Here is a 14845-nt window from a genome sequence, read left to right on the forward strand (position 1 = left end):
TTCCATTACCACCTCCATCACCACCACCACCACCGCCCCCTCCTGGTGCCCTAGTCCGGTCACCAGCTTGATCAGTCACTAGTCCTCATCAACGACTCCTTGACCTGGTGCTGCTGTGGACTTGACGGTGGGCTTAAGTTACCGTTCCTCCACAGGTCACCATTCCTCCACAGGTCACCATTCCTCTGCAGGTCACCATTCCTCCTCCACAGGTCACCATTCCTCCACAGGTCACCATTCCTCTGCAGGTCACCATTCCTCCACAGGTCACCATTCCTCCTCCACCAGGTCACCATTCCTCCACAGGTCACCATTCCTCCTCCACCAGGTCACCATTCCTCCGCAGGTCACCATTCCTCCGCAGGTCACCATTCCTTCACAGGTCACTATTCTTACTCAGGTCACCATTCCTCCACAGGTCACCATTCCTCCACAGGTCACTATTCTTACTCAGGTCACCATTCCTCCACAGGTCACCATTCCACCACCACCAGGTCACCATTCCTCCTCCACCAGGTCACCAGGTCACCTCCACCGGGTCAGGCGAGGTCAGGGTAGGTCAGGGGAGGCTCAACCGATGGAGGGCACGCACCTGTAATAAAAAATAAAAAAAAAAGCCAAAATCTATGTTAATTCTCTATACTCCTTTCACACAAACTTGGCCTAAAATTGCCGTCTCTCCATCGTGAATGCTGAGTCGTACATTAGCTATAGAATATGGTGCTAGTCACGAAGAAGTGCTGTGGAGAGGGTGTAGGGCCGTAGTAGTGTCTTTTCCTGCCACTGAGCTACGTGAAATAAGCTGCAAAAGGACGAAAATCTGGGCCAAGTTAAGGTGAAAGGAGTACAGTCGGTTTGTCTTATCTGATGGAACTGGCACCCTAACACCTTTTCCTTAGCGATTTATTTTGTCATAGGAAGCTCCCTAACACCTTTGCCTCAGCGATTTATTTTGTCAGAGGAATGTCCCTAACACCATTTCCTAAGTGATTTGCTTTGTCTGGTGATGCTCCCTAACACATTTTTCTAAGGGATTTATTTTGTCCGAGGAGGCTCCCTAACGCCTATTCCTAAGCGATTTATTTTGCCAGAGGAAGCTCCCTAACACCTTTTCTTAGGCGATTTATTTTATCTGATGAAGCTCCCTAACACCTTTTCTTAGGCGATTTATTTTATCTGATGAAGCTCCCTAACACCTTTACCTAAGAGATTTATTTGTCCGACCAGGCTCCCTAACACCTTTTCCTAAACGATTTATTTTGTCTGAGGAAGCTCCCTAACACTTTTTCCTAAGCGATTCATTTTGTCTGAGGAAGCTCCTTAACACCTTTTCCTAAGCGATTTACTTTGTTTATTACACCTTACTGTCCTGTTCTCTGTTACATAAATCCTTCCGATATAACCATACTCTGCATAAATAACGTACAAAAGGACCTTAACCAGCCATACCCGAAAACAAATCGCTAAGGAAGAGGTGTTTGAGAGTTTAAGCAACGAAAACACGAGCCAAAGACATATGTGAAATGCGATGGGCTCTTATTTATGACGTAGAAATGAGTCTCCTTGGTTACTAGACAAAGTTATTCTCCAGTCAAGCTTCACGTATCAACTGAACTGAAAAAGAATGAAAGCAAACCAACTATTGCCTCCATACGTAGCTATAGAAATGAGTCTCCTTGGTTACTAGACAAAGTTATTCTCCAGTCAAGCTATTCCTATCAACTGAACTGAAAAAGAATGACAGCGAATCTACTGTCACCTCCTTACAAGCTAATTAGTATCAGCGAAATGGAGGGGGGCAGGGAGACGTGGAGGCGATTTGTTTGTGGCCACCCCTCACGGGATTAAAGCTTCTGGAATAGATATAGAGAATAATTCAGTTTCATGTTTTTCACTCTATTATTCACTCAAAAGTGGAGGTGAAGGCTTTGGTGAATGTATGACTGTAGATATAACTTCAAATGAGCGGTCTGGCTATATATATCATCCACTCACTTGATGTAGTGTTGCCTGCTCCGTCCTTCACCTTTATCATTCTTTTTCTGTGTCTGTCCTCCTCTCTTCCTATTTCTCCCATCTTTCCTGTCACTTTTTATTACTCTTCTTTCCTTTTCATGTGGCGTTCATTGAGTGACAAGCCTAATGGTTTCCTGTAAGCCAGGGAACCATTTACAATGCTGGGTGGTAACCATGTAACCAACCCATACGTGTTCCCTACGTGTCAACAAGTGGGTTGGTGGAGGGTTAGTGCCCCTCCCTGTAAAACAACTAACTCAAAGACAAACGGCCACCCCTTATGGGATTATGGCGTCTGGCTACAGATAGACAGATAGATAGACAGACAGACAGACAGATAGGTATACATAGATAGATATAGATAGACAGATAGAAAGATAGACAAACAGATAGACAGACGGACAGACAGATAGAAAGACTGACAGACAGACAGACAGACACAGATAGATAGATAGAATAGATAATACATAAACCAGACTCAACAAAGCTCAACTGCACACCTGGTGAGAGGGGCGGACCATCGGCGTGTGTGTAGGCAGGTGAGACGGTCGGGTCCCGCAGGTCGGTACCCGGGGCGACAGGTGACGAGGAGCGTAGCGCCGACGTGGTATCGGGGACGACGCGGCGACACACGACCGTGCTCTGGCTCCCCGGGGTGGTTGCACGACTTCACACCTGTACAATTGGCCAGGTGAGGCAGGTGTAATTAAGGTGCACGTGGAGGAATGGAGTGACTGACAAATGAGGAAGTGAAGGAGCGTTGTGGTGTGGATGTGGATGTGGTAGGAAGCGTTAGGAGAAACACACTGAGGTGGTTTGGCCATGTGGAGAGGATGGAGAGTGAGAGACTGACGAGGAGAGTGTATGTGAGTGAGGAGGAGGGGGGGAGAGGGAGGGGGAAGCCAAGGATGAGGTGGAGTGATGGTGTGGAGAGGTTTATGAGAGAGGGGGGTGTGAGCTGGGAGCAGGGCAGTGAAATGGCGGGGGACAGGGCGACATGGAGGCGATTTGTTTGCGGCCACCCCTAACGGGATTAAAGCGTCTGGCAATAGATAGATAGATAGATAGATAGACAGACACTACTACAAATAGAATTCCGTCACAATGTACATGTTGGGGAAGAGAGAAGAGATTTTTGTGTATTATTAAGTATTTTTAGCGCACGCACACACACACTCGCACACGCAAACACACACACACACACACACACACACACACACACACACACACACACACACACACACAGGAGAGAAGGAGAACGAATGAATGAAAAGCCGTAAGCCAGTATTCTCGTTGATTAAGGAAATTCCCTAACACCTTTTCCTAAGCGATTTATTTTCCTTATTACACCTCACTGTCCTACCCTCTGTTACACAAATCCTTCCAATATCGCCACACTCTGCATAACTAACGTACAAAAGGATATTAACCAGCCATACCCATGAATAAATCGCTAAGAAAGAGGTGTTAGGGCCAAACGCACACACTCTCAGCCGCCTCTAGCCCAATCCCGAGTCAGACCTGCATGAAATAGGTGTTCAGGTGTTATAGGCGATGTGAACGCGTGAACACCCACCTGAAGACTGCGTGGAAGGGGATGGGGTGGGGTGGGGTGGGGTGGAGTGGGGTAAAGTGGAGTGGAGTAAGGTTGGGTAGGGTAGGCTAGGGTAGGGTGGGATTGGGTAGGATAGGGTAGGGTGGGTTGGGGGTGTTGTGTGGTGTGGAGTGGGGTGGGGTAGGATGGAATAGGGTGGAGAGTAATAGGGTTGGATAAGATAGGGTGGGGTGATGAGAGGGTTGGGGTGGAGAGGGGTGGGGTGGGATGGAGTGGAATGGAGTGGAGTAGGGCTGGGTTGGGTAGGGTGGGGTGGGGTGGGGTGGGATGAAGTGTGTTGGGATGGAGTTGGGTAGAGTGGGGCTGGATGGAGTGGAACAGAAGTTGGGTAGGGTGGGGTGGGGTGGGGACTGGGTTGGGGATGAGTTGAGTGGGGTGGCATGGGAGGGGGGTAGCATAGGGTAGGGTAGGGAGGGGGTAAGGTAGGGTGGGATGGAGTGGAGTGAGGTTGGGTGGGGTGAGGTGATGGGGGTGGGTGAGGGTTGGTGGGGGTGGGGTGGGGGTGGGGGGAGAACCAATCAGTGTACCGATCCAACGCAATCACAGCTACACATGAAGGCGGTGCAATTAGGGCGTCTGGCTTGAGCTGGTCAGGTGATAATTGCTCAACCAGGTGAGTGGATGGCGTGATTGCTCTGTGAATATTGCCGACTGAATCATACGGTACCTTGAACGATGACTGAATCTTGGACAAGCGTGGAATTACACACACACACACACACACACACACACACACACACACACACACACACACACACAGTTATAGAAGGGCTCAACCATTGTCTTTGGGGAGGCGGTATATTGCCCAGTCTGCTGGTGTGGGGGAGGGTTTGGGTTGGCTCTCTGACTAGCCCTGTGATGGAGAGGGGCGCCTTCAGGTGGTGGCACTGATACAACCAGAGCTGCTCCTCAGCCTGGGTAGTCAAACGTTCCTCTATTCTCCTCCTTATCTCCCAAAAGGACGATGGTGGACTGCAGGAGAGGGGGAACCTCAGCCTGCAGTCCACTGGGTTCACGTTCAGATGAGCCTGGGGTTGCAACTACTACTACTACTACTACTACTACTACTACTACTACTACTACTACTACTACTACTACTACTAATAATAATAATAATAATAATAATAACACTAATACTAATACTACTTACTGCTACTGCTACTACTACTACTACTGCTGTTGCTGCTGCTGCTACTACTACTACTTATACAACTGATACTACTAGACTCTCTTCTGATCCATCGCAGGAGAAAGACAGACAGACAGACAGACCGGAAAACGGCGTATGTGGAGGCAGCATTACACTGTTAAAGGAGTACAATGGAGTACAAAGGGCAACAGAAGAGCAGGCACTGTTCGTCCTACTGCTTGTAATTAGGCATAAAGAGATTAACACTAAAAGATTGCACTAGTCACGAAGAAGTGCTACAGAAATGATGCAGGGACGTATTGTGTAAATCTGGCATCCTTCCACCTTGAATGCTGAGCTGATATAACACTGGAAGATGATGCTAGTCACGAAGAAGTGCTGTGGAAAGGATGCTGAGCCGTAGTAGTCTTATCCTGCCACTGAGCTACGTGAAATAAGCTGCAAAAGGACGAAAATCTCCAACAACCATACTCTTCTCACTCAAACTTGGCCTAAAATTGCCATCTCTCCGTCTTGAATGTCGAATTGTAACAAGAGAGTAACACTAGAAGATGATGCTAGTCACGAAGAAGTGCTGTGTACGGGATGTAGAGCCGTAGTATTGTCTTATTGTGTCACTGAGCTACGTGAAACAAACTGCAAAAGGACGAAAATCTGGGCCAAGTTAAAGTAAAAGGAGTATAGCTGATGCGAATGAGCTTTGGATAAGACAAGGATAGTAACGCCAGGGCACACTTACACTGCGGTGCGGGGTGCGACCAGGAGCCGTCGTGCGTGCAGAAGGCGAGGGCGTGGCCGCGAACCACGTACCCGGGGCCGCAGGTGAAGGTGAGAGCGTCCCCGACACGCCTGGCCCCCGCACCTGTTACCTGGCCGTGCTGGGGGGCCGACACCTTAGGGCAAATTACCTCTGAGGAAAGGTGAGGAAAAGTTGTAATAGATATGGAATTAATCTATCAGTCTATCTATCTGTCTATCATTTTATATATATATATATATATATATATATATATATATATATATATATATACAGATGTGAAGTGAGGAAGTCGGTGGACACTAGAATCGAAGAGAGTGTACTGAGATGGTATGGTCATGTGGAGAGAATGAATAACAATAGAGTGGTGAAAAAGGTATATCTGAGCGAATTTGAAGGAGGAGGAGGCGAGGTAGGCCAAGGAGAAGGTGGAGGGATATGGTGGATGAGTGTGTGAGGAAGAGATGTTTGGAAGTCAATGAGGCTTAGGGAACTGATAAGAGATCGAGCTGGCTGGATGAATGTCGTAAGGAGAAGTGCATGATCAGGGATTTTGGCACCCCTTTTTAACGTGGCAGCGTCCGGATTGACTCTATCGGATACGTTTATGTGAAGCTACAGAACGTGGTGAATATTTTTGGCTTATCCGATAGAGCCAGGATTCCGGGGGCTTGAATGATGAGTGAATGGAAGCGTGGCCCATTGGCTTAGGCAAATCTGGCTGTCTGGACATTGCAGTTGCTCTCCATCCCTCCATCTCACCCTCAATATGAACTACAATCACTCACCTTTGCACGTGGGCTGTGGGTGTGACCAGGTACCGTTCGCCGTACAGGTAATAACGGGGCTGCCAAGGAGATGGAAGCCGGGGACGCACGTGAAGGAAGCCTCCCCCCTGTAGGTGGTGTTGGAGGCCTGTAGCTGTAGGCGGGGGTCATCCGGGGCCAGCACAGGACACCTAACCACCTGGCATCGGGGCGGGGCGCTGGACCACTCACCTGTATGTGCACACGAGGGGCAGGTGAGCGGGAGTACACACACACACACACACACACACACACACACACACACACACACACACACACACACACACACACACACGATAGATAGAGATAGGTAGACATAGAAGTAAAGAGAGAGAGAGAGAGAGGTGAGAGAGAATGGTTACCTGAAGGAGGAAAGTGAGAGAGAAGGGTTACCTGAAGGAGGCACGTAAAGGTGAGGCAATACCTGAAGGGAGGCAGGTGAGGCGTGCTGCTCCGGCCAGGTAATACCCTTCTGGACAGGTAAAGGTGAGAGCTGCCCCGAGGGAGGTAGAGTCGCCGTGCACCTCCATACGGGCGTCACCATGCACGGGAGGGCACGTAACGTCTGAAAAAAACACTCAATAAAACACACACACACACACACACACACACACACACTCTCTCCTCTCTCTCTCTCTCTCTCTCAGTAAAACACACACACACACACACACACACACACATACTCAGTAAAACACACACACACACACAAACACACACACACACAAACACACACACACACACACACACACACACACACACAATTTACACACACACACACACACAATTTACACACACACACACACACAATTTACACACACACACACACACAATTTACACACACACACACACACAATTTACACACACACACACACACACACACACACACACACACACACACACACACACACATTTTGGTGATGGAATGGGACGCCTCCATGTGGTTGCATTGATATACCCAGGCGGCTCCACTGCCTGACTTGAGAGAGAGAGAGAGAGAGAGAGAGAGAGAGAGAGAGAGAGAGAAAATGAATGCAAAACACATCATAGAACTCTCAAGGAAGGTGAGGGAAATGAGAGAGGAAGATGAGTGAGAGAAGATGAGGAAGCACAAAGGAAAAAGAAGATGACACAGAGGATGATACGGCGAGGCGGATGATGATGATGATGATGATGATGATGGGGAGGGATGCTGGTGGGTGGGGGTGAAAGTGGTGAAGATAGAGGAAGAAGATGATGATGATGATGACGGGAAGGGATGCTGGTGGGTGGGGGGGTGAGAATGGTGAAGATGATGATGATGATGATGATGATGATAATGGGGAGGGACGCTGGTGGTGAGAGGGGGAGTGGTGAAGATAGAGGAAGATGATGATGATGATGATGGTGATGATGATGGTGGTGATGATGATGATTATGATGATGATGATAAAGAAGGGAGATGGCTGGTTGGGGGAGTGAGGCGGCCAGGTGTACAAAGAACTAATTAAGGTATTGACGTGGGGCGTAAATAAGATGCGGCGCTGTGTGTGTGTGTGTGTGTGTGTGGGTGGGTGGGTGGGTGGGTTTGGTGATGAGGCCGAGGAGGACAGGGCGACGTGGAGGCGAACTGTTCATAGCCACACCTTACGGGATTAAGGCGTCTGGCAATAGATAGACAGACAGACAGACAGACAGACAGATAGATAGATAGACAGACAGATTCAAGATGAGTACAATTTCCAGGCTACCTTTACACCATAATTAGTCTTTTAGAAATGGCGAGGCGTCCTGTCAACTCTGGAAAAAACATTGGAGTAGATTTATGAAGGGAAGGAAGAATTCTTAAAGTTTCAATTAAGACACAGGGAAGAAGAATTGGGGAGCGTGATTTAAGAGGGATTCAGAATGACATGGAGAGTTTAGGGTGACGAGGAAGAATGATGGTGGAGAAAGGAGAATGATGGTGGAGAGAGGAGGGAGAATGATGGTGAAGGAAGAAGGAAGAAGGATGATGGTGGAGCAAGGAAAAAGAATGATGATGGAGAGCTAGAGTGACGAGGAACAATGATGGAGAAAGAATGATGGTGGAGAGAGGATGGAGAATGATGATGGAGAGAGGAGAATGATGATGAAGGAAGAAGGAAGGAGAATGATGGTGGAGAGAGGAAAGAGAATGATGATGGAGAGCTAGAGTGACGAGGAAGAATGATGGAGAAAGAATGATGGTGGAGAGAGGATGGAGAATGATGGTGAAGAAAGAAGGAAGAAGAATGATGGTGAGGGAAGAAGATAGAAGAATGATGGTGATGGAGAGAGGATGGAGAATGATGGTGAAGGAAGTAGGAAGGAAGAAGAATGAAGAGAGAAGAATGAAGGAAGAAAAATGAGTTTGGGATGTGATGCAGTGATGATAGTATGAGCTGAATGAGATGAGTAAGATGAGAGTGAAAAAAGATTAGAAGAATGAGCTGAGTATGGCAGGGAGTTGAATGAGGTTAATGAGATGAATGAATGAGAAAAGTGAGCTGAGTGAGCCGAGTGAGATGAGTGAGATTAAGAGACTGAACATGTACCCTTCAATGAGACAAGAATGAATGAGCTTAGATGAATGAGTTAAGACAAGGACTTGAGTGAGATTAATGAGATGTATGAGTGAGATATGTGAGCTGAGTGAGCCAAGTGAGACGAGTGATGTGAGATGAGAGAGATGAGTAAAGGTGAGCGATGGTGAGTGAGCTCTAGTGTCCTGCTGGTATAGTGCAGGTAAAGATGAAATGGGTGAGATTAGTGAGATTAGTGAGATGAGTAAGATTAGTCAGGTTAATGAGATGAGTGAGATTAGTCAGGTTAATGAGCGAGATGAGTGAGATTAGTCAGGTTAGTGAGTGAGATGAGTGAGATTAGGCAGGTTAATGAGAAGAGTGAGATTAGTGAGATGGTGTCCACGTACCTTTAACGGCGATGGTGAGTGAGTTATGGTGCTCTGTTGGTGCAGTGCAGGTAAAGATGAAGTGAGTGAGATTAGTGAGATTAGTGGGATTAGTGAGATTAGTGAGATGAGGAAGATGGTGCCACTGTACCTTTAACGGCGATGGTGAGTGAGTTATGGTACTCTATTGGTGCAGTGCAGGTAAAGATGATGTAAGTGAGATTAGTGAGATGAGTGAGATCAGTAAGATGGTGTCCACGTACCTTTAACGGCGATGGTGAGGGAGTTGTGGTGCCCAGTAGGTGCGGTGCAGGTAAAGGTGCCACTGTCGTCCGGCTTGGCGTAGTACAGAGAGAGGCGGTAGCGAAGTTCCCTCTCCAGCCTATTAATGGCCCACCCTACACAAGAAAGAGGAAGGAGGAGGTTAAGTTACTCCCTATCCACCCTACACAAACCAACAGAGCTCCCTATCCACCCTACACACACCCTATCCACCCTACACACACCAACAGAACTCCCTATCCACCCTACACACCGTCAGAGCTCCCTATCCACCCTACACACACCATCAGTACTCCCTATCCACCCTACACACCGTCAGAACTCCCTATCCACCCTACACACACCATCAGTACTCCCTATCCACCCTACACACACCGTCAGAACTCCCTATCCACCCTACACACTACCGATACATATATAGATCTTTAAAAATAACTAAAAATAAGCTCATACAATAGGTTACAAGTGTCCTCCATTCGTGAAAAATAAGGAGGGATGGAAATAAGTGTGATATCTAGTGTGTATGTAGTGTGGTGTAGACAGGTGGATGTAGAGGTAGTATGAGAGTATGCTGGCCTACCCTCTGTCTTAAAACACTGTAAAGGTTCAGCAAAGGGAGATGGTCAGGAACAGGTGCTGAGGGCTGGTGAAGCGGGAACTCCAGCTCTCCCTGTCACCAGCTTGCCATCCAACTAGGGGAGTACCGCCCTGCTCGAATGGTGCTACAGTCTGCTCCCTATAAACACCATGGCCCAGTAAATGCATGCGGATTTTCAGGATTTATTTATTAATCTATTTATTTATTTATTTATATTTAGTAATTACGAGCGAGCGCGAGTGATGTTTGCTTTCAATTATGTTTGGAAATGAGCGACCCGACCCGACCTGACCCGACCCGACCCAACCCGACCTGACCCAAGCCGACCCGACCGTCACGCTAATCAGAGGCCAGTAACTTTCCTCCTATGTGAAGTAGAGTTGGTATTCTGTCTGCGTGTCATACATTTCATTCAATACATTTTGTTATCAACTCAGAACTCACCATAAAGGCGTAGCAACCCCTTGGCATCTCCAGGTTTCCAAGGCAGGGTGTGTGTGTGTGTGTGTGTGTGTGTGTGTGTGTGTGTGTGTGTGTGTGTGTGTGTGTGTGTGTGTGTGTTCGGCTCTCAGCATCAACCCCTCAATTACGAACCAAATTCTAAAAAGACTTTCCATCGTAACACTGTGTTTTTTGGCATCACCTTTAGCAAATTGAGGCGATTTGTTTGTTGCCACCCCTTACGGGATTAAGGAGTCTGGCAATAGATAGCTAGATAGATAGACCTCTAGTAATTAAATATAAGAGAATCCGCCTATACTTTTACATCAGAGGGAAAAGGGGATAACACCTTGCTCGCCCGCTCGTCACGCCCTCACAAAATTTACTTCTCTGGTCTATGGTACATCGACATAGGTTCAGTGCTCAGTCGATACGTAGCTACAATTACTGAAAGTCTCATGGGATTTTTTAAGATTAATTTCTACCATAAGGACATCAGTAATCCTAGCTTCGTAATGGCTGTCAGAATTATCACCTGGGATTTCTTTTTAAAATCGCTTGTAAATCCTGTATGGTTTTTCGAGTGACAGCAGAAGAAGGGAGATGAAATGCGTAGAGAGAGAGCGAGAGAGAGAGAATTATAGCACCCATCACCTCACTGTCAAAATACCTAGATTAACAAACAGCAACAGCACGAGAGCAATTTAGGCAGCCAATCATTTTTTCTAAGTCCCAATCTTCACCTAGAATACGATCAGGAGGAGTCGATGTTACGCCCAGGTCCCCATTTTTACTGACAGAGAGAGAGAGAGAGAGAGAGAGGGGGAGAGAGACAGACAGACAGACAGACAGGTTTAGATATATCAGAAATAACAGTAACTTGTTTAATATACTGAAGTGGAGCGAGAAATAAGTCGGTAAGGAAGAGGTGTTAAGTACCTTCCTAACCGCACGTGATTATCGCCCCAGTGGATGGAGGTAATGCGTGGGTCTGAGGGTGTGGTGGTGGTGGTGGTGGTGGTGGTGTGAGAGGAAGAGTTGGTGGTGGTGGTGGTGGTGTGAGGGGGAAGGTGGTGGTGGTGGTTGTGGTTATACTGGTGGTGGTGGTGGTGGTGTGAGAGGGGAAGTGGTGGTGATGGTGGTGGTGGTGTGAGAGGTAGAGTTGATGGTGGTGTTGGTGGTGGTGGTGGTGGTGGTGGTGTGAGAGGGAGAATGTTGGTGGCGGTGGTGATGGTGGTGGTGGTGGTGGTGGTGATGGTGGTACTGTTTGTGGTGGTGGTGGTGTGAGAGGGAAAGTGGTGGTACTGTTTATGGTGGCGGTGGTACTGGTTGTGGTGGTGGTGGTGGTGTGAGAGGGGGAAAGTGGTGGTACTGGTGGTGGTAGTGAGAGGGGAAAGTAGTGGTACTGATGTGATGGTGGTGGTGTAAGAGGGAAAGTAGTGGTACTGGTGGTGATGGTGGTACTGGTTGTGGTGGTGGTGGTACTGGTTGTGGTACTGGTGGTGGTGGGGGAGATGTAAGAGGGAAAGTGGTGGTGGTGGTGGTGGTGGTACTGTTTTGTGGTACTGGTGGTGGTGGTGGGGGGGGGACGTGTGGAACAACTCTGTCAGATTGAAAGTTTGACACGACAAGATCCCAGCCACAAGACGAACCTCACTCACTTCCCACAGGACACGAGGCACGAAGGGTCGGTCTGCTCATACACTAGGAAAAACATACAGGAAATATACACGAAACATACGGGAAATATACAGGAAACATACGGGTAACATACAGGAAACATACAGGGAACATACGGGTAATATACAGGAAACATACAGAAAAACACAAAGGAAAACACAGAACTAATTTTTACGAATGAAGAGAGGAAGGAAAAGCAAATCAAGTCTAAATAATTCGTACACCAGATCACAGGCGTCCTCCTTTCATAAAAATCATAATAATAATAATAATAATAATAATAATAAAAATCAGTAACAGGTGGACTTGAACAGCTGTGGGGTGAAGTTCAGTGGGAAATAATTTTGGGGAAGCGAATTGCAAAGAGAAACGCTTATGGAAAAAAAAAAGGAATTCTGACTGATGTTGCGCCGCCGCACTGTCCTTTCCTGCCACTGAGCTACGTGAAATGAGCCGCCCAAGGACGAGAATCTGGGCCAAGTTGAGGTGAAAAGACTATATTTCTCACAGCATATGTTTTTTTTAGTGATATTGTCCACTCTGCCTGTAGCATGGAGAGTGTGTTGGTGATAAATGCAAGCCTCTAATCCACACAGCCTGGCACTAAATCGGTTGTTGTATGGCACTACGTCGATTTCATGTTGCATGGGAAACGTGCAATTTCATGAAAAAGTGAGTAATAATATTCCTTTCATATATCATTTTCTTATGGTAATTTTACTCCATCAGGTAATATTGGGTGGTAACCATATCACCAAATGACAGGGCGATGTGGAACGTACTATGGTGACCCTGTTATCTGAATGAAGAGACACAAATGCGTAGTTCATCCAGGAACCAAACATTCACGCAAGGGAACATTGAGTCAGTGCTGGGAGGACTGTTTGCATGCGGTTGGTGGGTCCGCTCAGCCAGACAAGTCAGGGTTGCCCTACTGATACTACTATTACCTCGAGACTATTTTGTTATTATTTTTGTTATTATTATTAGTATTAGTATTAGTATTAGTATTATCATTATTATTATTATTATTATTATTATCACCATTATCATCATTATCATTATTATTATTATTATTATTATTATTATTATTATTATTATTATTATTATTATTATTATTATTATCACCATTATCATCATTAGCATTATTATTATTATTATTATTATTGGTGGTGGTGGTATTATCGTTGTTGTTGTTGTTGCTGTTTTTAGAACCCGGAACTCATCTCGCTGTGAACCCAGTAGATCACAGGAAATCCACAGCTTCCACCAGTCGCTCCCAGACCTTTTTTGTTGACCTTGTGGGATCTCTCTCTCTCTCTCTCTCTCTCTCTCTCTCTCTCTCTCTCTCTCTCTCGCTCTCGCTCTCTCTTTTAATGTCACTCAAACCCTTACTCTATGGCGCCTATTTTCAAGGGGTATGGAAGCTCCCTAACACCTTTCCCTTAGCGATTTATTTTGTTTCTTACACCGTTCCCTTTACTCTATGGCACGTGTTCTCGTGGGGTATGGAAGTTCCCTAACATCTCTTCCTTAGCGATTTCTTTTGCTTATCACACCGTACCCCTTTCTCCATGGCACGTAATATCGTCAATTAAGGAAGCTCCCCAGCACCTTTTCCTAAGCGATTCATCTTGCTTATTACACCTTCCTGCCCTTCTTAGTCGTACATTAATCACTCTAATATCACCATACGCTGCAGGAACTCTGTACAATAAGTTAAATCAGCAATACTCAAAAATAAATCGCTAAGGGGGAGGTGTTAGGGGGCTTCCTCAACCGATGAGAATACAGGCCTACGACGCGTATTCTCGTCGAGTAAAGAAGCTCCCTAACACCTCTTCCTTAGCGATTTATTCTTGGATATGAGAGGTTAATATTCTTGTGAACTTTCTGTATTGGAAGGATTTATGTAACACAGAAAAGAACAGTAAGGTATAATAAAATAAATCACTTAGGAAAAGGTGTTAGGGAGCTTCCTTACCAGACGGGAATACGGGCTTAGCTGGCACAGAAAGCTCCCTAACACCTCTTCCTGGGCGATTTATTTTCCCTATCGCACCTTAAAGCAAATTATGTCTATATCAGAAAGGTGTACAGTGAATAGGAAAGGATACAGTACAGGGGTGGAATAGGCTAGAATAAATCGCTTAGGGAAAGGTGTCAGGAAGCACTTTGCAGAGCCGCGTCCCCCTATGCCCTTCACTAATCCGTTACCAAGTTTAATAACGTGATTGGCAACGTCCAATATCCGATAGCGGTGAATGGACGATATTGGCCAGGTGGAGTAACGACATATTAACACACCCAGGACTCACTCAGGCTGCCAGGACTCACTCAGGCTGCCAGGACTCACACTCAGGCTGCCAGGACTCACACTCAGGCTGCCAGGACTCACTCTCAGGCTGCCAGGACTCACTCTCACCCAGGACTCACACTCAGGCTGCCAGGACTCACACTCAGGCTGCCAGGACTCACTCAGGCTGCCAGGACTCACACTCAGGCTGCCAGGACTCACTCAGGCTGCCAGGACTCACACTCAGGCTGCCAGGACTCACTCTCAGGCTGCCAGGACTCACTCTCACCCAGGAC

General features: G+C 46.9%; 1 protein-coding gene across 1 annotated transcript in view; it reads right to left on the reverse strand.

Moving 5' to 3' along the window:
• Positions 1–521: 521 nt before the first annotated feature.
• The window catches only part of hig (locomotion-related protein hikaru genki), a 65526-nt gene continuing 51202 nt past the window's right edge, over positions 522–14845 (reverse strand). Inside the window, exons 6-11 of the mRNA XM_080268515.1 lie at positions 9516–9650; positions 6769–6909; positions 6327–6536; positions 5521–5691; positions 2517–2691; positions 522–592 (exon numbers count right to left, since the gene is read on the reverse strand). Of these exons, the coding sequence (XP_080124641.1) occupies positions 571–592; positions 2517–2691; positions 5521–5691; positions 6327–6536; positions 6769–6909; positions 9516–9650 (854 nt within the window). The 3' untranslated portion in view covers positions 522–570. The remainder of the gene's footprint in view (positions 593–2516; positions 2692–5520; positions 5692–6326; positions 6537–6768; positions 6910–9515; positions 9651–14845) is intronic.

The sequence above is a fragment of the Coenobita brevimanus genome, chromosome 28 (genome assembly GCF_032717465.1).
Source record: "Coenobita brevimanus isolate Jiangsu-jjx chromosome 28, ASM3271746v2, whole genome shotgun sequence".
NCBI classification, from domain to species: domain Eukaryota; kingdom Metazoa; phylum Arthropoda; class Malacostraca; order Decapoda; family Coenobitidae; genus Coenobita; species Coenobita brevimanus.